General features: G+C 33.3%; 1 protein-coding gene across 2 annotated transcripts in view; it reads right to left on the reverse strand.

The window, feature by feature from the left end:
- LOC126978901 (mucin-4-like) overlaps positions 1 to 16644 on the reverse strand; it is a 39545-nt gene extending 22901 nt beyond the window's left edge. For both annotated transcript variants that reach the window (XM_050828022.1, XM_050828021.1), the window contains exons 1-2: positions 16573 to 16644; positions 16248 to 16336 (exon numbers count right to left, since the gene is read on the reverse strand). In XM_050828022.1, the coding sequence (XP_050683979.1) occupies positions 16248 to 16267 (20 nt within the window). In that variant the 5' untranslated portion in view covers positions 16268 to 16336; positions 16573 to 16644. The remainder of the gene's footprint in view (positions 1 to 16247; positions 16337 to 16572) is intronic.
- Positions 16645 to 26270: the final 9626 nt, after the last annotated feature.

Genomic DNA, 26270 nt, shown 5'->3' on the forward strand with positions numbered 1-26270 from the left:
TCATGTGTGAACAAACGTCATGTTTCATTTCAACGCTTTTTTACCAACGTTGAAATGTCCTCTCGTGCGAAGGAATTTAAACTAAAGACAATGTTTATTTATTTTTTGATCTCAATGTTTATTTATTTTAAATATTATAATTATTTGATTAGATTTAAAACCACGTATTGAACGTCAAAAACTAGTACGCATTCGAAATAGTATAGGTACCTCGCCCTCAGACCACAGAACGAGAAGAAGAAGAGACCAAGAAACTCAGCGAGCTTTGTTTTTCAATAAAATATCGATAGAATGTAATATCGTACAATAAAATTTAATATTTAATAGCCTGACGGCGGTCGTTCGATTCCCGATCTTTGGTATCATTAAGAAAACAAATCTTATTCTTATCATTAAAACAATCCTTTTGAATTTCGTAACACAATAGTTTTGTACAAAATTAAAATTACGACAAAATAAAAATTAATTTTACGTTGTACATTTGAGCGGGCAACTTTGAATGCTCGAGTGGAACGTGACTTGTTCTTCATGACTTACATAAAAATATTGCATAATTTACATTTTTATCGGAATATCTGGAGAAAAAGTAATGAATTTTATCTTTTATTTTGATTTAAGTCACTTGGAGAACAAACAGAATGAATACTCAAGAAAATAAACAGCACTGGTAATACCAGTGACAGTTTAAATATAAAAATTCGCCTGAGTAAGACACGTAAGAACTCCCTACTCTATGGTAATAGACTGTCATTTAGCTCTAGGTAAAATTTCGTAAAAGATAAAAATCAAACTAAACTCGAAATGAAAGGCCGCTTCACTATTAAACATGCTCGCCGAACGCTTTCATAGACTGTTTTGATATTTAAAATAAGCGACTTCACTTAATAAATTAAGCCACCAATAGATAGATTATAAGATAAATAATAACGTTTCGGAAGGCTTTAATTATTTTGAAGAAGAAGAAATCAAGTTTATTTTGACCGAAATTTGACCTAAAATTAAAAAATATGTTTTTTTATCATATTTTTTACCCAGCAACCAGTTCGGAGTTCTTGAGTGAGCCTTAGTGAGAAACCATTAATTTTATATAAGGTACGATGTTTTGTAATTCTGTGTTTTCTTATTATAGTAATTTAGGAATATCTTGAAAACAGAGAAGTGTGACTGCGACTGCGCGCGAATTTATCTTTTCGATAATCATAAAAACGTATCTCTCAGCCAACTCACGAATGTCAAAATTCACAAAAATAGTCGATTCATAATTTGCCGAAACATGGAAGATGACTTTATCATCTCAATCAGTTCTTTAAAATATATACAACCACAACCAAACAGCATTTATAGTTAATTAAATATTTGAAAGTTTATAAATTATACCTACTGCTTGCCAATCAAATGGATAATTATTTTAGATATTTTATTCATCAATTATTAATAATTATGATTATTTATTGAAATATTCAAGGTTAATACAATGCGTATTACGGTACGTTAGTTCAAGAACCCGACAGACGGCTAAGCCATTCATCAAGTAATTAAGGTTTAGTACGTGATCCGCGTTTACTATGGGGTATAAAGTGATTGTGATCTAAGGTCAAGAACCTACGACAAAACGTATACTATGAGAATGCAAAATGTAAATTGTGATCAAAATAAAATAGGTGGCACAAAAATGTAATAAATATGACAACATTTATCATAATCATACATATATAGATATTTTATATAGATATTTTATATAGGTAAAAATATTTAGTTTTAGAATTGGAATTAGAAAAGGTAATGGGCTTAAATTATTTGCACTTAGTCCCTTATATATTGAACTTAGGTTAAAATAACTCAATTAAAAACTCGTGAGCCTCCAGGGATTCATAAATTCATTATGTTAATTGATTGTCTGCGTACGCAAAGCCTGATTATCCGTGAGGCGACCTAGGCCTTCTAGCTACTCTACCAGTGGGAGGCTCCTTTACACGGCTAGATTATGGGCACACAACGGCGCCTATTTCTGCCGTGAAGTAGTAATGTGTAAAAATTACTGTGTTTCGGTTTGAAGGGAAGTTACTGGGCAAATGAGACTTAACATCTTATGTATCTTATTATCATATGTCTCAAGGTGACGAGCGCAATTGTAGTGCCACTCTGAATTTTTTTTTTATGGAATAGGAGGACAAACGAGCGTACGGGTCACCTGGTGTTAAGTAATCACTTCCCCCCACATTCTCTTGAATTTTTGGGTTTTTCAAGAATCCTGAGCGGCACTGCATTGAAATAGGTAGGGCGTATCAATTACCATCAGCTGAACGTCCTGCTCGTCTCGTCCTTTATTTTCATAAAAAAAGACCTAGGCACGTAAGGCCTAGGGACACCATATTTAAAAGAGCCACGCGCCCGTAATTTTTTACATAAAAAAATAATTAACACAAAATTGAGTAATTACTACTTAAGATTGTAATGGGTAAAATTATAAAGTGATTCTTCAGAATCTTCAAACGCAATTTTCAGTGGCATCTACTACTTAATCTATCCAATGCGAAATTCTTACTAGTCCTTGACGTTGGTGTAAAATGTAATGCACACTTCCAAGTCCAAATCTTTTCAGCTATAAAACTGTATCGGGCACTACGATCTGCTTTTTATCTGACTATTTTTTCATCTCTTTTAACTATTTGTTGGGTCACTGACATTGTTGGGCGACCCGGGTCATCTGTAGTGGATATTTTTTCACGTTTAAATTCAGTGCCCCAATGTGCAACTGTAGAATACGATGGAGCATTTGCACTTCACGTGTTCAGTAAATCTTGATTTACTTGTTTCGTACCAAATTTTTTCAAGCACAGGTATTAAATAATCGCATATAATTGAATTTAATTCATTTTCAACAACACTCTCCTACAAACAGAAAACAAAAGCTTTCTATTTCCAACAATAAAACATATTCTAATTACACTTCACTTTTAAACTATTTCCTTTACGGATCCAAAGAGTTCGCAGTTTCACACCAGTCTCACTATTTATTGATCGCCCCTGGTATTCCGCGTACGCCACTTCAATTCAAAATATAAACCTAAATATAGCAATGACTAAGAAATTGTAAGAAGATAAAATCTCAAAGTCATTTACAGAACGAATGTAATTTAATAGAAACGTCCAACGAATTACTCTCAAATCACAGGAAAAGATTATTGTCGTCCTTATTTATGATTCGGTGGTGGAAAACAAGATATTTTATTGGAAAACCCATGAAATTTTGCGATTTAGAGCTGACATTAGAGGAGGAGAAATTACCACAGCATGGGTAAATTATAACAGAAATGTTTATATTATATTTCTTTAGGCCACTAGATGGGCGCCGATAAGTTGCGTGCGATCTCATACTCATACAAGTTAGTCTATCCAATGTTCTTCACTACAATATAAACGTTTATCAAGTTTCACGTCTTTATCTTGTCTTATCTATATATATATAAATGAATTGCTGTTCGTTAGTCTCGCTAAAACTCGAGAACGGCTAGACCGATTTGGCTAATTTTGGTCTTGAATTATTTGTGAAAGTCCAGAGAAGGTTTAAAAGGTGAATAAATATGAAAGTGTTCGGACTTACATAAAAAGAACTATTTTGTTTTTCCTTTGATGTGTCCCCTGTCGTTCAGAAATCAAATTGAAAGAATAGTTTAAAATGAATAACTAATTAGAATCTTTGTATCTGTCTAACTTTCTCAGGAGTTAAAAAAACAAACTTAATTTTAGCTACCTACAGTTGATAGATTAACTACAGTTGATGATGATACTATGATAGCAATACAACGTTTGCTGGGTCAGCTAGTTAATTAATATATAATACATGTTAACCCCTAATTCATTTAACTACAGTTACTAAGAAGACTTCATATCACTATATAGATGAAAATCTTACAATTATATTTGGAATGTCATGTTTTGTATTTAATTAAGCAATAGTAAAGAACGGAAATGAAACAAATGCCATAATGATTTCAACCGATAGCAAGCAACAAAGTGCGATGCAGCTTGCGATTGTGACAACAAAGCGGGTGGAAGTGAGATGCGGAACGATCGCTTGATTCTCATCAGCTGTATTCTCTCCAAGCCTTTCTTTTTATGTTATTCCAGCTCATTATTGTCTTAAAAATGTTTCCTGTTTATGTTGTTACAGCTTATTATAGTCGTATAGTACTGCCTACCTAGTTTTATTATTGATAATCATAAAATAGTCGAAATAGTTGAAGAGACTTGAGATGGTCTCAAATCTCATTAGTCCAGTTATTTCGCTACGTTCCTGACAAGTTTTGCATTGGTGAAAACTTCTGTAGCAAAAAATCCTCTCAATTGATAAAATGTCAATGAATGTTTGTACCATTAAAAATGTATCTTAATCAAAATAGTTAATGTATAAATTAAAGTAAATAATCATTATTGAACTTGTAGCTTCATTTCAGATATTCGAATAACACGTTTAACGAAATATTTAAATTGCAAAAAGCAGTTCTGTTCCTCGTAAAACCATAATGCTTTAATGGAAAAACAAGACAAGGAAAACGACACAAATATTAAGAGTGCCAGGTACTTGAATTATATTTTTAGGATCTTTTTTATCAACTGACGTTGTTAAGTGGTACATTTGTGTTTTATTTTGCATTCAGTTTTATTTGTATGGACAACAGTAATGCGATACATGACATGAATAAAGAATGTGTTTGACACATGGATTGGCTGGAACCCTTTTTATGTCTTTATACTTAAAAGCTATACGTATAGTAAGCACATACAAAGTAGCCAAGTCGAAACGTTTCGCATAAGGTCATACTTGTCAAGAATCATCAGAATCTATTCTTTAAGGTCTACAATGAATTGCAGATATTTTCTATAGATTGAATAATGTCTTTCAATTTCTTATTGTCTCTCTAACGCAACGCATGATTTCCTCACAGTTATTGAAATAATGAATCATCCTGTAAGACTATATGCTATTTATTATAGCTCTATGGAATTCCCCGAGATTCTACATTGAGTTGTAACCGAAAAAAATTCAAGGTTCATGCAGTTGCCAAATACCTACGCTTCCCTGAGCAGAAAATCAACTTTTACCACAATGCCGACATAAAACATGTTTCGTAAACAGGAACTGCTCATGCGTGAGTAGCGTGACAGAAAGCCGCACCCGTGTCTATAAAACTTAGTTAAAAATGCACAAAGCGCAAGATCACGTAATTATGCTAAATTCATCTTAAAGTTGAACGCTAACTAGAACTACACGCATATTCTTTGTCAATGCAAATATCATTACTCATGATTTTATCTCATATTGCAAAATCGAATTGCAACAAAACATATCAAGCTGTTAAAACATGTCATTATATTTTTATGCAATTTCATTCTGTAAAAGTGCGTCTAATCGCTTCTGGTTTAATATTATTTATAACAGTTCGATTCGTGGCACAAGTATTAATTATTGAGAAAGTTAACAGCACGGACGTCGCACTATGGAGTGAGCAAGATGGACCACAATGAGCAAAGCGTGGCTATGTTTTATTCATCCTGCACATTCCACGAAAGGTCATCGACAGAAAAGTGAAATTGGTCGACGCCAAAAGTGATACTTATGCGTGAAGACACATAAATAACCAATAATAATAGCCATGACGTTGGCCGGAGTCGAACCCGGAGCTTTCTGATGCAACAAACTTAATCCAATGCCCCTTTATGAGCATGGCTTTTCTCTTGCAGATGCGTCGCTGACGAAATACAGTGATATAATGTTCTGCGCAACAATTGTTTACTGCTAGCTTGTGCTATATTCATGTTATGTTCTGCGATTGCTAATATTTAGGTGTCACAGATTGTAGACGCTATATTATATTTTTATTATAAACTAAAAAAATACTGTTAATCAGGATTAACGCAGTAACAAAGACGAAGTAAGGCGACCGGCCTTTCAATCTTATAAATAATAAAAAAAATGTGATTCGTTCGACAGATTTCGAAACATATAATAAAATTGTTAACTTGCCGTGTCTATACGTTATGTAGTTTATCAAAAATATAATATAATATACACTTATGTTCCACGCTAATTCCTGATGCGACTTAAAAAATTTGAATGCGGTTTTCATTGAATTATCGGGGAAAACTCCCTGTGACGTTTTATGTTCTCTTCATTCCAATTCCAGATTCAATAAAAACCGCTTTTTATGATTTTAAACGAATCTACGTATCCGAAAACCTTACCTTCAACAAATATGATTTCTAATCGTCACCTAGAAACTGAAATATGCTTATTGTACAATATTATAAAAATTTATACCAGAATAAACTTTACAATGTTCACATAAAATTTGTGGAATCTCAATCATTTCGAAAATAAAACAGCTAGATACATTATAAAATATTGGAAGGTCAATGGATGCGTCAACGAAATTCGCGTGCTTGCAAATTAATCATAATTAAAATAGTTTAGCTGTAACTTCGCAATAGATTTCACTTTTATTTTACTGTACACGAGAGATTTCGGATCCGGTTGCTGTTGATACATAATAAATAAATCGTGACTCAATTGAACTTTATCTACTAACCACCTATTCATATAGACGATATAGCTAAACATAGCAAGAGTACAGCCTCTTAGCCTCTTTCTAAGAATCATATTATATTATCATCATCATTTATACATGGAATCCATTCAACTATTTTGAAAGTAATGAAATTAATGTTTTAATTTTTGGACTTACTTTGTATTACGATTCAAATATATGTTATTTCGCCTCGACGAGTTTCATTCTGTTGACAATAGGCTGTGTCTTATGGATTATCGTAAGATATCTGTGCGAGTATGACCGCGTCATAGTTGCGAAAATCTCGTGACCTGGTGACTACAACCTAAACACAGCCGCAAAACACGTTTGTAAGCTATAGTAAGGAGTGGTAGCCAGGTATACACGTCGAATATAATTAGAGAGCTGGGCGTTGATGAATGAATTAAATCGAAATATAACATCCGTAACAAGAATGGGGTCCTAAAAAGGAACCATTTTTCTATGAAACTGCGAATATATGTCATTAAATTGCCTGTAAACAGCCGCGATGATACGCTCAGGTGCGATCAAAAAATTCTCAGTTTTTTAATTATGAAATATTCACATACTAATAAATAAGTTTAGAAAGCTGAATATTTCTTTGATTTTGAAGACCATATGTTTATTGGGATTAGTAAGTATTGACAATTAAGAAATTTCAACAGAGTTAACAGGCGATTTCGTGACGCTGTCCACTTCTGGTAGTCCTTGACATATCAATCTTATCATTATAGAAAGCATTCAAGTAATTATTACAGCTAGATATTAAAGTGTGCGAATTTTGGTATTGTCATTACTATGTGCGTATATTGTTGTCATCACTAATCATTGAATATAATTTTCTTATAAACTTGGAGCCGCTATTATTCGGAACGTTTTTTATTTAATTTATAATAATATTATATTTATAAGTTTTTCAATATTACAACTTTTACAATTATTATCAAAACCATATTTCACTAGCTACATTTGTAAATCCAACGTAAGCTTTATTGCGAGCAAAATTCAGAGTCTGTTTTGCCATTGAGGATCTCAGAACAATCCATATGAAAAGCCTGGTTGTTGAACGTTGACACACCTGGTTGCAACTATATACCGCTACGTAAACTTTTTTTTATTAACATAAGGGACGAGACGAGCAGGACGTTCAGCTGATGGTAATTGATACGCTCTACCCATTACGATATATATATATATATATAGAGTTCTACCATTGGAAACGGCGAAGAGTCCAACCTTTTAAGGTACAATATTGGTAGATGACCTTAAGCTAAATGATGATGCCGATCAGAAACCACTCTGCACTGCCGCTCTGGTTTCTTGAAAAACCCAAAAATTCTGAGCTGCACTACAACTGCGCTCGTCACCTTGAGACATAAGATGTTAAGTCTCATTTGCCTAGTAATTTCACTAGCAAAGGCGCCCTTCAGACCGAAACCCAGCAATGCTGCTTCACGGGAGAAACAGGCGCACTAGATTTATAATTACACAAATAAATTTTGTTTTCATTTTTTTTTTGTGTAATTAATCCCAGAAGTGAGGGTTATCACTTTAAAAACATAACAAATTATTTAGATTAATATTTTTTTTAAATAGAATGACCCCGAGTCAGCACTGAAAAGATCTTTAAACTTATCAGGCAAAGGTATTATATAAAGTATGAGATACGTTAATTAAATTTGATAATCTGTTGTTCTAAAATTCTCGGCATAGAATGAATGTATTAGTGTGTCATGACTGTGTCGAATCTCAGTTTTAATTAGCTCGTAACGATGCCACTACCCATTTTAAAGCCGCGTAATTGTCGTTTCATTACATAAAGAGAGTCATAAATATGAAGTTTGTTTTATCATAGGCACATGTCAAGGTCGATTCCCACGCGATTATTGCATTGTGTACAAAAATATAGGCAACACAATCTCAAGATACGTGGGTGCAAGATGTGTAACCAATTCTCAAGAATTACAATGCAATTTTGTGTTCGTCATCGATTTCGCGTTGCCTTGGGTACACAGATTTTACTTTCAACCAAATTCAGATAACAGATTATATAAGTTGGAAATTGACATTGCATTCTTGTGGTTAGCTCATGTAGAGATCGTCTTCGTTTCGGAACTACGTAACGGCTAAAAATATTTTCACTGTTAGAAAGATTCATAAGTTTTGAAAACGTAAAATACTGTCCTGTAGCATCTAAGATTAGATGAACAAAAAAAGGAATATAAACTGAAGTTTCATAATTGCATACTTTAATTAATCCGTAAAAAATTATTATTATTCTTATTTTAAACATTACTGTATATTTAATAATTTTTATATACGATACTACACCTTGAGAAAAGATCGATCACTCTCAGGCTATTTATGAAGTAAATTTAAATATTTAAAAAAATAACACTGAGTTTCTTTCACCCATTCTTCTTAGTATTTTTAAAGGGAATTAAGTAGGGGTGAAGTTCAATAATTAATTTCAACTACTGTTTTCAAGTCTGGTTGGCTGCGTAGTCGAAGGCGTCAGATTGAACTCTGGTTCCCAATAGAAAGCAAGAGTTTCAACATCTGACAATGGATTATTTGTAGAAATTACAATGTATAATATTGTATAAATAAGTAAAGCATTTTAATGATGTACAATAGCTGTATTGCCAACAACAATTCAATGATTGAATTTGAACTCGACATATGGTACAAAAACGAAACAAAAAGTAATCATAAGTTTCTGCGTAATCTGATGCTTTATCTAGTAGACGTACAAAGACATGGCCCATTTTGAAAGATCTCCTTTGTTTTTTTCGATTATTATGCTGATATTAATATGGTATTTTGTGAAAAAGAGTTTCATTTGCATCGTGGTTTCATAAAACCAGACAATCCAATATTGAAATAAAATATTTTGTTTAAGGACAACAGTAAGCCCCGGCAACCAACCTCACGTATGTCTTTTTGTATGAGAAACGTGACAAGGATTTATACAACCAGTAGTTGGTTAATAAACATCGGAATGAAAGTGAAGGTCAACCAGAGAGTTCTACCATTGGAAACGGCGAAGAGTCCAACCGGTTAAGGTACAATATTGGTAGATGACCTTAAGCTAAATGATGATGCCGATCAGAAACCACTCTAACATGGAGAAACCGGATGCTGGCTGATAAAAAGGTCACCACAAATTCCTTACAGCACTCTAAACGATTGACATTATATATTACCACATTTACATATTACTATGATGCAATAATATATGATAAGTAAGATTTTATAAGTAAATGTGTTATATGCTACAGGATAGATATAAGCATATATATCCATGATCCTTACCATCTGCACGTATGGCCTAAAGCCACGTACTACAAAACTGTTGACCTTCTTCTTCTTCCTTACGCAGTGTTTCCCATTAGATCTTTTTACTGACCGCCTGTCCATCTGCGTAAACTAAACACTAACCCTTAATTAGGGACTCGAGTACTACAGGCATCAAGCTTCTAAATCAAGTAAACAAATATATATATATATATATAAAATTATTTAATCCAAATCTATTTGCAAAATTCTAAGTTTGCGGGTATATCAAAAAACCTACTTGTTATACATATTATATTACACATAAATTACAAATTTATTGGAATGTAATCGCAAATTTTAATTTTCGTGGATACATAAGTACGTTACTCTTGGTTCTGAATTGTACTCAAACTTATCTGCTTCTTTATTCAAATGGTTCATTTTAATATAATATCATCGCAACGAATTACAAAAACTGTTACTCAAATATTGTTCTACTGTTTACATATTTTACTATGGTATAAATTCTAAAGTTAGCCGTTCATACACATGGATGAAAATCTAATAAATATATATATTTGTGCCACATTTTGTACTTCTAGAAGTTTGTACTTGTTGCAATAATGCGTGAGTCATAGTTATTATATTGTAGTCACACAGTAGTAGGCTGTATATTGTTTGAAGGTCTTAAGTAAGTCGACATTGGTAACTGGTGTAAGTGAAAATAAAATATTATGAGAAAGGAAGTACGTTGCTGGTACAATTAATTAAATATCTTGCTTGGAGTTCGTCGGACTTCAATTTCCTGTACTTCAAAATATTCGTTGCTTTATACAAAGCCAAGTTTGACCACTGGTTTTACCTTGAAATTATTTATACCTAATATTTATTTTGCTAAAGAGAGAAAGACGAAAAATTAAATAGTTTTAAGTTATTTCGTTTTAGAAATGCACATCGCATTTTATCCAAATAAGGACGAAACCAAGAAGAAAGAAAAGAAACAAAAATTCAATACATCTGCTTTCGCTTCAAATAGTTTTCAATAGTTGCTCAGTTTAAACATAATTTTAATTAACAGTATTTTCTATGTAATTGCAAAGTCGCATAATATGAGTTTGAAGTTGAAAGCTCGCTACTGGAAGCGAAAGCTTAGTTCAAATGAAGACGCAAGCGACAGCTAATACCGGTTCGTGAAAGACTGCGTTAAGATTTCAAACATAATAGTTTATATATATATATCGACATTATTTCTACTTTACAGATTTGGCCAGGAACAGTGAGTATTACATTCCTTTATATTTATTAAATAAAACCAAATTTTACAACTACATTCTTATGTATAGCTGCCATTTGAAAAAGTAATAATGTGTGGCGTTTAATACGATGACAAAATCTTAACCAAATAAAAATATTAATATTTAGCATAACCATAATAATTAAGAGAGTTAAGTGAAAAAATACTAAATATATAGAATATATTATTACTAATAATTATTTACAGCAATTTTAAATAAACAAAAAAGTTAGTATACCTATGAAGGTTGATGAGAGGCAAAAAATGTACCAAATAATTATTTATAATGTGTAGCTTTTCCTTCACATATTTAAAGCCGATAAAAAAAACTATTAATAATAATATTAACGTAAGTTTTGTTTCTTTAAATTTGTAGATTTTCTTTACAAACATTTCAGCAACCAATGATATTATTATTGTTTTTATATTAAATGTGACGAAACGAGCATGCCTCTTTCAATGCAGTGCCATTCTGGTTTCTTGAAACACCCATATAATTGTAAATGTAATTTTAATTTTGAGTTTTTGATAGCGAGACTTAAACGTGCCTAGCGTACGTAACCTAATTAATTTTTAGCAAAAACTTTGGAGGTTGAGTGTGTATCATAATTAAGGTTAGATGTTGGACTGTTCAGATTTTTTACAGAATAGAAGAACGGAATTGGTAAGCTAATAATAAGCATCACCGCCGCTGCCCAAGCTATATTGCAACACCAGTGTTTCTGGTGTATAATGAGTCATTCAACAGGAATGCTATTAGTCGGGCCTATTCCGAGACTTTGCAAAGCATAGTCTCGACTTCAGACACAAGTTTGTTCCGGTTCTCGTCGACCCTATCCCAGGACATGTTGGCACGACCGGTATAGGAAGCATACCCTGTGCTGACTTATTTGCAGCATATCATCGATATTCAGAAGAAACAGGGTAGGAGTTAGCACGCAGCCTTTATAGGTTTAAAGTCGGAGCATTTACCATTGATACTCCGATCGGCTAGAAAGCTAGTGACCCAATTGCATAACCTCTCGGGAAGCTCATAGGGCGGCAGCAGACTTATTTCTAGTGCCAACCTTAGGACATCTGAATTAAATACTTCTTAACAAAAATGGAGAGTACATAAAATTGTTAGGAATTTTGTATAAATATGTAATATCTCGCTCTGTTCGATGATTTTCAAGTGAAGGTAGATAAACTGTAGAGTCATCATGGTATGGATATCTATTTTTAAGATGCTTAGTGAATTTACTTTGTATTTTTTCAAGATCATTCACATAATATGTACCATAAAATGCATTCCAAATAATTAAACCATATTCTAAGATAGATTTTACAAGATAATTAAAAAGAGGAATCAAAGTGTTAATATTTTTGAAATCTCTGTCCTCATTATAAAGTCAAGCATACGAAAGGCCTTCGCTGTGATATATAATAAACAATCAGAAGGTTCCGTGATAGTTCTGAAGATTTTCATGTGATCATATAGTAGAATATTAGAGTTCATGAAAGTATGTATCACGCCATTTATAAATAAATTAAATAGAGGAGGTCTGAGGTGGGAACCTTGGGGAACGCCTGAAGGTATTGAGAGAAACGAAAATGTATACATAGTCACTGCTTGGCTTCAGTAAAATAGGTAAGAAGACAATCAACGGAGTAAATTGCCATGTAAACCAAGCATTAGTTTACATATTAATTTATTATGTGAAGTTTTATCAAAAGCTTTAGAGAAGGCAGTATATACGACGTCCACCGGGTGTCCTTAATCCATATCAGTAGAGACATGAAGAACAAATTCACAGAGATTCGTCTCAGTTGATTTATTATTAACTATCTACATTATTATATAATAATATTAAAAATATTATATATAATAATGTAGATATATTATAACACTAGAAACTTAATTGAGTAAAGATGAATAATTCTGCAATGGAAACAATTTTTACGCGAATTAGTTTAAGACTGATGATATAATATGTATTTCTATTTTTTTAAAGTTATTTATAGTTTTAATAAAATTATGAATTGATCTGCTATTAACTTAATATCTTAACAAAGAGATTCAACCTGATATTTAAAAACAGTGAAATAATTCATTTTTATATTCCTATTTTGATAATTAATAAATGATACAAATGATTATTATGCCTACTACTCGGTTGGGTCGAGTTAGTAAGTCTTTTGTTGGGTATGTATATGCTTCAATAATATGATCCCAGAAAATGTACAAAACAATTAATGTGTTACGAAATTTAAAAGAATTGATAAAAAACGTTTGTGTGGGAAAGGTTACTATAGCATAAACGATTTTCATAATGACACCACGGACTGGGAATAAAGCGAACACCCTCAGGCTCTTTAATTATAAATGTTTATTGTACGATATCACATTGTAATCCATATTTTATATTTAAAAAAAAGCCCGCTGAGTTTCTTGCGCCCATTCTTCTCAGGTCTGAGGCAGTCTCTTTTGAATGGGTGGTAGTTTTTGACGTTCAATAAGTGATTTTAAATCCTATTTTGAATAAAAATATTTGAATCTGAATATAGAAAAACTGCGCTATCTAATATAACGTACGGCCATGTTTTGAAATTATCATACAACTACTTTCTTTTCACGTAATACCAAAATATATTATAGAGAGAAAATTTAAATATGCTGTTTTGTATTCACAGATATATACGAATTACGTGTAAGTAACGGCAGAATACTTGGTCTCGACTGGGAAAGTGATTTAAGTGTGATAGCACTGGTAACATTACAGTGTACATACTCAGACAAATCGTTGTATGACCAGAATTATTTAAAAACACATGTCGGTCTATAGGTGCTTATATCGTATACAAGCTAATGTTCGCGTTAAATTCATATCGGGTTCCCTAATGTTTAGGGATGAAAGAACGTTATATCCTCAGTTCTAGGCACTCTTGAATCAACCCCACCCCACCCCTTCAGTACATCCGTGGACCTTTTGAAAGTAATGTATCATTCTGAAAACAATTATTTTGAAATTTCCGCACGGTGAAGGAACGCCACGTATCTAAATGGCTAGACGTTCTATTTAAGTGTTGCTTCAAGCAGCTATTCAGAGCTCATGTAATGAAGCGATCTCCACACGCAACGAAAAGTTGACAATTTCCTACACTCCCATCCACATTATTCCATAAAATTTTAACCTAGCTGCTAACGTATCCAATTATTATTTATATATTCTTTAATAAATTATCTAATCTGATTAATTTATAAAATATCTTGATTAAATTTATTATGCATTTTAAAGAATGCCTTGATATTGTTGTTAATTTAAAGTGTGAAAATAATTAATGTCATATCATATTATTATGTTTTGTTTTTGATGAGTATTAGTTTTATTTTGTAAACTATAGTTGAGTGGATATCGTTTCACATTTTATTAAACAATGCTAACAATAAAATACAATTTAAATAATGAATATATGTAATATATAATTATGCAACATTTGTGGTGCTTAATGATTCGACATACAAAAAAATTGTGATGTACACTCAGCGGCACAATTAACCACGCACCCTTTTAAAGTGACAAATTTTGATGTTATCGCAGTTTTAAGTTATTGGGCATAAATTAGTCAAGTGTGAAAGATATGTAGTGACGAAAAAATTACAAACTACCCATTTAACTTTGTTTTTTTTACGCATAAGTTGTGAATAGGATAAGTATCAAACTTCGTCTCATTATCGTTATTGTTGCCATACTGCTTACATTGCTTCAGTGACATTAAAAGTAAGCAATTTGAGTTTGTTTTGGTTTCGTAACTTAAAGCTAGTGTTTGGACATCGGAAACATGCCATTTGATGCTAATTCAGTGGCGAGAGCCGTCGCTCTTATCGACGAAGGGTTTAGTCAGCGTTACGTGGCGCGGAAGCTTGGTGTCGCACGTACCACCTTAAGGGATGCAGTGAAACGGTTTCAGGAAACTGGCTCTTATGAGCGAAGACCAGGACAGGGCCGAAAACGATGCACCTCCGCTCGTGACGACCAATTTCTTGTGATATAAATATAAAAATATTTAAAATATATCAAAAATACATAATGTATCGGAATAAAACTTTCGAAGCTCTTACGTGATCTAATAACCAAACAATAACGCGAAAAGAACCAAAACTTAACAAATTATCTAAAACAAAACAAGAAACTAAGTAAGAACTTAACAAATTATTCAATATATAATTATATCTACGTAATCGGAAAAGTAAATCAATCAATTACTATAATTAGTTGATATCAAAAATGGTAACCTTCTGGTTAAATCGCTTTAAAACATTTAGTATTAAAATTAAATTTACAAGAATTATGAGTACCGGATAAAATTGCGATCATAAATCCTTGAAAATATCGTAGAGTTCTGCGAAATACATGGTGAATTGCGATTTCCATGTTATAGCTAAAATTTATTCAAAAGATTGAAGTTGAAAAATAAATCAGTCATACTTTATTTCTTCAATTTAAAATGAGTTTTAAAATCAAAATATTATTTGTAAATTTGTATTTTCCCAATGACGTCTGAACTAGAAATAGCTTTAATGTCCTTCTTGCACAAAACAATCACACAACATGTACATGTTTCGTTCAAAGTTATCGGACATCACAAGAAAATCTAGTCTTGAACAACAGTAGAGATGAATACTATTTTTAAAATTCATGAAATCCAAAAAATAACAATTTGATTGTAAATTTATTCATACATATTTTAAGGCTAACATTCCGCAGCATCATTGAGTAAATTGCCCTCATTCGTGAAGTCATTTGACTGGCGTGAAGCTTGTTGCCTAACAACTGATTTCCACACAAGGAACCATATCACATTTTCGCGGTATCGACAGAAAGACCTACCACACTGACCGATTGTTGTAGTTACGTAACTCAACGTGAGATTCATCTATGCAAACATTCGATGAAAGCGACAAAGCGCCGACAGGTTTGACTCGCTAAATAGCTGAGCCGTCAATTATTATCTATTAGAGAAAGTGTTCATGTAAAAAAGTACTATCCATTACGAAATCAGTCTTATAAAAAGTATCGTGGTAATGTTTGTTGTGTACTCACATTGATACTCGTAGGTCCATTATGTGGTGGGCAGCGACGATGTCGCAGTGCGTTGCGTCTTGCGGTCGGTCGCGGCGTTAGTTCGCGGGCTGCAACAGAAAACACCGTCAACACACGCGCCTTTCAAGCTAAACTCAGTTGCGACAGTTGTACTCAACGTCTCAACGAGGAAGCTGCATCGCACATTTAAATGCAGCGATAATGTCAGAGAGCGTTTAAATGCCAATAGCGGCGACCTTTCGGTATTGAACTCGGTTGCGCAAACGAAGATCGCCGCTCGAGCGAGAAAGGCGAGTGTGTGGAATCGAGGGAAGTTGGAACGCACCGGGAGTTGAAGGCGATGGAGCGACACCGTTGGCAACGACCGAACGGCTACTAACGTCGCGCCAGCGAGTGTACCTCTTACTTATAGCCGCGCCGCGCGCCACCACCAGACCCTCGTCAGTCAGCAACACTCGCAACCAACCCCTGACTTACCACGTTCTATCAGCCACATACATACAGCATCTGGAGTACATACAACAAACATTGCGTGTTGTCTCAAACTTTATAATTTTGGACAAATGGATTGCTCTTCAATCAATTCATAAAAGCAGATTACGCAGATTGACGTTACGCTATCATTAAAAATAAAATAACGTAATTAAAATTAAACAAAGAACATAAGTAAGTATTACCAGGAGACGTTGCTAGCTTCGTGGGCACTTTACCTGCCGACTGCGATCTTCATGATATATTACTTGTAATTAATTACTTTTAATAGAATATTTAAAATTTATTTGACTTCATTTTATATATAAAGAGTGTTATTTGTTAAGTCGTGTGTACTTATAATAGAATTTGAATAGTATGAAATATAACAAATAAATGTCTGTAGCGCAGTGGGTTGAACCGTTGACACTCACCACGAAGCACTATCACCACGGTTCGATCCTCGCCCGCCACGTACCAATGTGTTGAATTCAAATGTGCATTTATTCGATGCTTTATAAGGTCCGCAACCCTCTTGTGATTCCTCTGGTGTTACCAGATAGAATCGGATGCGTTGATCAGGTCATCACTTACCACCAGGTGACCATACGGGTCACTGATGCTTGTGTGTACTCCTCTTCCATAAAAAAGGAGTAATATTTTCTTTTCTGATAACAAAAAGTAAGTATTGTAAATACAGTTACAAGCATTGCTATGATGAAAATAAATATTATGAACTACTACTGCCTAAATAAAAATAAATAGCATTGCAAGTGTGTAGAATATAGCAGTAGAGAAGTAGGTAGTAAGGTAGCTACGCGTAACGCTAGCAGTAAGACCGTGGCCTACTAGATCTCGCCTCAAGCTGGCTTTGACCCATAGAGATGATATTTTAGATCATCTTACATTCATTTGATATTATGTAACTCTATTCAGCAGGACTATAAATATTGAGAGGCAGTAGTGCGCAACATTTGCGAATATGCGTACGACCCCGTTACTTTATGTAAAGGTTTTTGCTAGATAACTGTCAGAAAATTTATATTTCTAAGTCTTATCGAGGAGAAGATAAGAATGTATAAAAATATCTTACAGGAAAATATCACCACTTATGAATGAAATTAAATTTGTTAAAGGATTAGTAAGACACTGGTTATAAAATCAATTCAGTCAGTGCATTTTATTGGTTACACTGCTTGCCACCAGCAAGTTAAGATGCGTCATATGCAAAATATATAACAGTGTCGTTTTACCGAACATACGACTTCAACGCGCTCTGTTTTCGATAAATTGCATTATTCTAGGCTATTTGTATAATAATAATAAAACCTTTTATTTCGAAATTTCATACATGCATGCATTAAGCTTATTAATATTTAGGTTACTATATTTATAATATGTGTCTTAGCTCGGTGTGCCATGCGACAATTTAGACCTTTTCCAACAATTTCCACTGTTCTCTATCCACCGCCACTCTTAGCCAAAGGATACTCAATGTAATTTTCAGCTCTTTGACCTCGGATCCAATACCCACCTCTTGGATACCAGACAGGCACATGTTTGCTCCATTTTTCTTGCAGACATCGGAGCAAATATCCAGCCTATCTTCATTTTAGTTGGTCGATACGTAATAGGATGTCTGTAAGTTTTGTGTTTTGCCTGATGTCTATATCGTTGACTTTGCCTTTTAGCTTTAGCTCTAGAATACTCCTTTCTATAGCTCTCTGACATTTTGCCAGTTTGTCTCTATGACTTTTTGTTAAAGCCCTGGTTTCACGGCCATAAATGATGCATGGAAGAATACATCTATTTTTGTATAGATATAAAAATTTGTATTACATATTTTATGTATTTATTTGTATAACGTACAAAAAATCAGTTTTCGACATCAACATAGTATTTGTATGGTAATTGAAGCTTTTTCCTGATGATAGGAACATTTAATAGATACATCAAATGCGAAGATAGACTTAGTTCTGCACCATACGCGTTTAAAAAGTTTACACAATAAAGTGACATAGTTACGGCGCGACTAGTGTACTTATTTCTATAGTATTATGTCCTATTCTATGGTATATTGCTATGGGGCAATGCAGCCGATATCAATACCACCTTTGTGCTACAGAACAAGACTATTCGCGCTATTTATAACCTAGGTTCTGGATAGATCATGGAATCATCAGAGAATAATTTAATGTAATAAACATCTTGACTGCAGCCTCTCAATATATTCTTGATAATAGGCACATAGGCACATAGGTGAATTTGCTAGAAACTGTCTTAACCACTATGTTAACACCAGGAACAGACATAAAACTTATAATGCCCACCGGTTTAGTCGACTTAGTAAGTTATGGGATCTTTTTGTAAAAGTCAGATAAGAAGATAGAGAAAAGACAGTCTTTGTCAGATAAGGAATATAGATCCTATATACAATTCCTACAAAAAGTAATTTCTCCATTGAAAACAAACATAAATCTTAAAATAATAAAAAAATAAACTGAAATAAAAAACACTCATAATATTATGTTCTATTTAATACAATAAAAAAACTTTTAAGACTCTAATTAAAACTCAATCTTTTTTTGTCTTTTACTACGATTTTTAATACGGACACTTTTCAGACGTAAGCAAAAGAGACTGTGTTGTCTACGGCTGCTGTCAACATGTCGACTTGGTACTTACTGAAAAAATGTGTTGAAACTTGTGTTGTGTTGTGGAATTGGAGTTTTCTTAGTCTCAATTTCAATAATGTTACCTGACATATTTTTTTATTTTGATAATTTTAGTATAAATACATGTTATACAATACGAATAAATACTTTCTTTACTTTAGGTATACAGAAGCCAGTAATATTTACACAAATAAAATTTACGAACAAAAAAAGTTTATTAACGATGCGGGACTCGAACCCACGACCTCCGGCGTTCCGTTTAAAAACATAACAAACTGTCCAGTAGTATTTCTTGACCAATACCAGTATCCCGTGCCCGCTTACTTCAGTTGGTTGACTGAATTTTTTGCACTGTGTAGATTCTTTGACTCTTCCGGGTTTTTATTTCGTCCTTTATGTCCTTTTTGCATAGAAAAGAGTGAATGCAATTTTCGGCGTTAGCTTGTAAAACTTATTAGTAACTACTCGAATACAGACTACAAAATTGAGACATAAAAATGGGCGTAGTCGATTCGCCACAATATTTTATGTTATATAATCTACAGAAACATAACATCATATCCATTAGAGGCAGACACACAAGCTATTCACCTTTATTAGCTCATCAGCATTCTATCCTCGAAATTCCAAACGCGACAAACAGCATTCGTAACGGTGAATCAGCTAAACTATATAGGTTCATAAGTATATGAGTGAACTTTTAATTCTATCATTTAATTCATTACGAGTCATATTTGCAGTATTACATTTTATTAATATAAAATTCATTCCCCCAACCTTGAAAAGTGATAGTTTTGAACCATTAATTGTTTTATTTTTAAATAAGTTTCAAAAACAATCCAAGAATACTGTTATGAGAATCGCCTCTTATATCTGTCATAATTTAAAAGTGTACCGAATAAACTGGCTGGCAGAGAATTGACGATTTCGAAATGTGGTGTTGGAGCCGCCTGCTTTGGATTCCTTGGACAGTTCACCACAAAAATGTCTCTGTCTTAGAAGAGCTCAGGATTCAAAAAGATCGGCGGTTGTCTCAGGTTTGCCTTTAAAGAACACATTGCGTATCTTCTATATTCGCTTCTGCAAACAATGTACTCGAAATACTGATGGTGACGGGGAAGATGGAGGGGAAAAGACCGAGATGCCGAAATCTGAAGAGATGGTCGGAACCGAAAATATGGATATCCCTGTCAACGTAGCACTGCGCCAGGCGACCGACCGTAACCGATGCAGGCGTACTGACAGTCTACGGAGCCACGATCTTCAGCAGTGAGGGGATGACGAAAATGAAGAAACCAACAGGCCGGTGTCGATGAGTGAATACAATATTTATTAGATTTTTTTCATAATTTCATCCACACATTTTTCAATAATTCAAAGGAATCACAGAATAGCTGTCCATACTAATGTAATCGAATAAAACATCCATAAAAATAAAATAAGCCTTATTATTAACACTAAATTAATTTTTCTTATAAATAAAACTTACATTAACTTAACTAGTAATTTGTCTTTCGACAAAGGCCTCCTCTAATGACTTACACTTGATTCAGTCTCTAGTTACTCTCTCCCAGTCTGGTACTGCTTCCTTTTTAAAAGCGTCCTCCCACCTTCTAATCTGTCTACCTTTCCTTCGGTTCTCGTCTCTTGGATAGCATTCTGTAACTGTCTTTGTCCGTTTCTCTTTCATTTTCCTCAGAATGTGTCCAGTCCATTTCCACTTTAACTTTTGACACATCTTGTGTGCGTTTATGAATTTTGTCTGACTCTTAATGTTCGCTCTATGGAATTTTGGCACATTTTAACTTTTTTTGATATCCGGACGGACACGGGAGTATACACGTGTTATAGATTTTCGTTTTACTCCCATAGATATCCGTGGCTTAACATGATTTCACTCAAGGACCAGTATCTTTTCTAAGTATCACAAATGCGTCTGTCTATTTCTTACTCTTCTTAGTATCTTCTTAAATATGTAACTGCGTTGGGTTGCCTGATGAGTTGGTTATGATTTTTGTTTTGGACGCATTTATAAGCAAGGCTTTAGCACTTTTGTATGCAAGTAGTTGCAACATTTGCTCTAGATGATTTTCACTCTCCAAAAATAGAATAATTTGATCTGCAAAGCGTAAATGGTTAAATATTTCGCCGTTTATATTTAGGCCAAAACTTTCCCAGTCTAGGTTTCTGAAACTCATCTGTCTCCTTGACCTGCAGTACGGCCAAAATATATATTTTGGAGAAGGTGGAAGGAAAGGTTTGATAAATCCTATGAAATATATTTATTATACTCATTTTATTTTTGTAAAACATATCGTAATACGTGGATATCACCTGCAATTGAAAAATTACCATGGAAGCCTGCATTTTCTTTGGGTTAATTTTTTTCTTAACTGGGTGAGATACGATATAATAATAGTATTGAGCAATGTGTGATTAATAAATATAGTTTTAAGATTTGTTTTGTTATATCAATTTATTGTCCAATATTTGTAAATATTGGACATAAGGTTTATCGGGTGGTAGATCCTAATTGCTTTTGTCATCTTTTTTATGAAACAAAATTATTGTAAAAAAAAAATTTAAAATACAACAAAAATTTATGAACGACGCGGGACTCGAACCCACGACCTCCGGCGTTCCGTGCCGGTGCTGCTACTACCAACTGAGCTAACCGTTCGAGTGACGTATCGTTATAAAATCTTGTATGCTTTGTTCAACTCTCAGGTTGTGGCTTCATCTACATTCTACAGGATCTACTTAACAGTTGATAACCTGCTCAACCCCAATATTTGCATATTAGGAAATTGACTTGAGATGTTGTAAATCTAGAAAATTTGTTATGTTTTCAAAGTGATAACCCTCACTTCTAGGATTAATACACAAATAAAATTTGAAAACAAATTTTATGAACGATGTTGGACTCGAACCCACGACCTCCGGCGTTCCGTGCCGGTGGTCTAACCAACTGAGCTAACCGTTCGAGTATATATATACATATCGTTATAAAATCTTGTTTGCTTTGTTCAACTCTCAGGTTGTGGCTTTGTGTAAAAATTATTGTACATTTCGTCCAATCGGCCAATATCATTTCAGTTCCATTATATTGTTAAAAATACCTGTCAAGTATGGTGTAATAACTGGTGACATGAATTTTAGAAGCTCATTCGTTATTTGATCTGACTGAATTTCTAACTTTTAATAGCATTCGTTGCTTTTTTCTGATGAATTCTTAGAAGCTTATGCAATGGTTCTGCGATTGTAAAGTCTACGAAAGAACGAACACGTTGTGCATTTTGGTTACTGCTGTAAAGTTTCCGGTAGTAATCCGTAGCAATTCTTAATATTTCTGATCCCTTGCTAGTAAGGTTTGCGTTAAATTTTTTTTGAAACTTATTATCTTACCCTTAAAATAAGGTTTTCCTTTCATTATTAATTCTTTTGTTTTATTCGAAATTACTGTTTTATTTTCTTTTTTGTTATATAATAACTTTGACGTTATTTGTAAATATAAAATCAATCTCATTTCTGTACCTTCCATCAGGAGATTGCAATGTCCACTTTTTACAATTCTTCTTTTTATAATAACGATTTAAGATGCTTAATTTCTTTTGCATTCAGAATGAAACCAGTTTTTCACCAGTTTTATAGCATTTTCCCATCCCGTTTTCTCTTATTGTATATTGTTTTCCTAAACAGCTCTGTCCAATTTGTCCATTTTAGTCTCCCATCAATGGAATATTCTTATGTGAAGTTTCTAAGGCAGCTTGTATATCTTTATAAAATATATCAGTCTTTGCGACATCATCTTTTCTGCACGACTCGGTTGGGGATAGGCCTGTATTATCGACCACATGCTATCTTTATCATTGTGTAGTGATAATTTTATATGAAAGATAGCAATTCTCTCCATTATAAAATACCTTTTAAATCTTCTATGCTTCTTGCGAGTTTATTTTTAACTAAAACTCCTACCCCATAAATTCATACAGTTTTTCCTTCATGATGTAGAATATTGTCAGCACAATCTTGTATATTTTCGCCTAATCTTCTAACTTCACTTAAACCAATGATCCTATTTTAAATATTTTGTTGCTTCTTTAATTCTAAAAAGTTTTCTGGCGTGAAAAAGGTTTTTCCTCCTCTTTTATTTGTAGGTACGTATCTAGCAATTTAAATGTAAGTTGTTGGTATATATATGTCACCTCAGCGTGCCACCTCAATCAAATTCAACGACCATAGCAAAAGTGGACGGCACACTCACAGGAGTGTTCTCTTCAAAAACATGTAAAATTTGTTTCATCATTTTAATCGTCGTACTAAGGATAATTCTTATGTTCCTTTTCACCACAGCTCACTTGTCGCGACTAGTATTTCGTAGGTATTCTTCACCTATGACATGAAAGTTTTAAATAAACTGGACGAAACACAGCACAATCTATACGAATGCACGATATATCAAGGACGTACCACTCTGTATCGCGACCAGCCAGTTCAAACGTCTTTGGCTTTGAATGTAATTATAATTCAGAGAACAAGACGTAAACTATGACTCAATCTCGATATTAGATCCCGTTTGTTTAATTATTCCAAGAATAAAGAGCGGTTTAGATACCAAATTTGTTTTTCCATTTCAAATGATAAAGTATATCGAGCGAGTGGGTCCAGTGGGGCACGTCTGCGTATGGAGCAGGATGCGGGTTCGGTACTCCGAGAACAATATATATTATCACGTCCAAAGTGTATGAATATAATGGCGGTGAATATCATATTGTACATTTCGGTCTTTGGTTGTGAAACTACCTGATGAAATCTATATTTATAAAAACTTATGTGCGTATAGTATGTTCCCTGTGGACTCCGAAACGGTTTCACTGATTTTGATCAAATTTTTGAGTAGCTGCAATTTTTCCCATCGCTTGATCCTACAGTAGGTAGCGATCGGATCAAAATTTTTACTGTAGGCTTTAAGTTTTAAAACTTCGATTATAGTTGGTAAGTACTATCCCTCTCCTGATATAGTCCTCACCCTTAGATATTATGTTATAATATAAAAAAACATAAGGTAGTATTGTTTGCGAATGTCACTTCACTGATATTCAGTTTGACATCGTGTATTGGTTTAACACTAATAACCTAATGGTTAATAGTATGAAAAAATCAAAAATGTAGATCCTAGTATTTGTTAAACGGAGAGGTTTTAAAACCGGTGGAATCAGCAATATTTCTTGGGATTACTCTGGATTCCAAACTGCAATGAGGCCCCCGTATTGAAGGATTGGCTAATAGACTTAGTACTGCAGCTTACGCGTTTAAAAAGATTAGACAACTAACTGACATAGATACGGCGCAACTGGTTTATTTTAGTTATTTTCATTGTATTATGTTCTATTCTATGGGATATTGCTATGAGGCAACGCTGCCAATATTAATATTAATAACATCTTTCTGCTGCAGAAAACGGTTACACGCGCTATTTATATATTTATAACCTAGGTCTTAAAGAATAATTGAGAAGCAAAGTTAATATATGTATATTAACTTTGCTTCTCAATATATTCTTGATAATGATATGTTTGCACATAGGCATATAAGTGAATTTGCTTGAGACTGTCATAACCATAATGTTAACACCACGAACATTATAATGCCTACTACTAAGCTAAGTCGTGTTAGTGAGTCTTTTGTGGGGCATTCTTCAAAAATATTTAAAAAAAATGTGATACGAAATTCAAGAGAATTGTTAAAAAACTTGTGTAGTTTAGGTAAATTTGATGAATAAGTGATATATAATAATATAATGTGTACGTTGTAAACTAAAATACTATAAAACTTAAGCTTAAGTAAAAGTTTACTAAAATCCACGAAAGGCTTCGAAAGGCCACAGAAAATGGCTACCTATTGCATAATGGGAGTCCTCCCAAGTGTCACACATATTTAATAAGTGCAATTCCAGCATCTATTGGTGACTTTCCCGTAGTAAAACTAAATGTAGATTATTTACAGCAAAATACGAAAGAAATTGATTTACTATTAGTTATTCAAAGATTTTACTAAACACTGGTAGAATTGCTATAGGTCGGTAATTGTTGGTATCCTTGGTGGCTCCTGATGTAAATAGTGTTATAATTCTACTTAGTTTGGGGTAGAGACCCATATTAACAAAAGTATTCAGGGGAGGGACCGACTAGGATTGTAAATGCTACAACCGATGCTACAATATTTGTGTTGATCAAAGTTAGCTAAGCTGCAAATCGGCATTTATTTTACTGATTTTCTTTTGTTTATTCAAAATTTACATATTAAATTGAATAATTGTTCGGTTTTATAAAAGCACTTATTCAATTAAATTCAAAATTATGGATGTTTTTATCGCTGAAAATTCTGAGATTTATGACTCCAAAGTTCATTTTTGGGAAGCAACTTCCAATTTTTTTATTGAGAGTTTCTAATAATAATTCTAATTCTAATATTGACACACTTTTAGACAAATTATCTTGCCGCAAGTTAAGCATATAGCCTGTGTTATGGGTTGCAAGACAACGATATATTTAATATTCAAATTCAAATTCAAATATTTTTATTCAAAATAGGATTTATAATCACTTATTGAACGTCAAAATCTACCACCCATTCAAAAGAGACTGCCTCAGACCTGAGAAGAATGGGCGCAAGAAACTCAGCGGGCTTTTTTTTAATATAAAATATGGATTACAATGTAATATCGTACAATAAACATTAATAATTAAAGAGCTGAGGGTGTTCGCTTTAATCCCAGTCCGTGGTGTCATTAAGAAAATCGTTTATGCTATAATAACCTTTCCCACACAAACGTTTTTTAACAAATCTTGTAAATTTCGTTACACATTTGTTTTGT

This window comes from Leptidea sinapis, chromosome Z (assembly GCF_905404315.1).
Source record: "Leptidea sinapis chromosome Z, ilLepSina1.1, whole genome shotgun sequence".
NCBI classification, from domain to species: Eukaryota; Metazoa; Arthropoda; class Insecta; order Lepidoptera; family Pieridae; genus Leptidea; species Leptidea sinapis.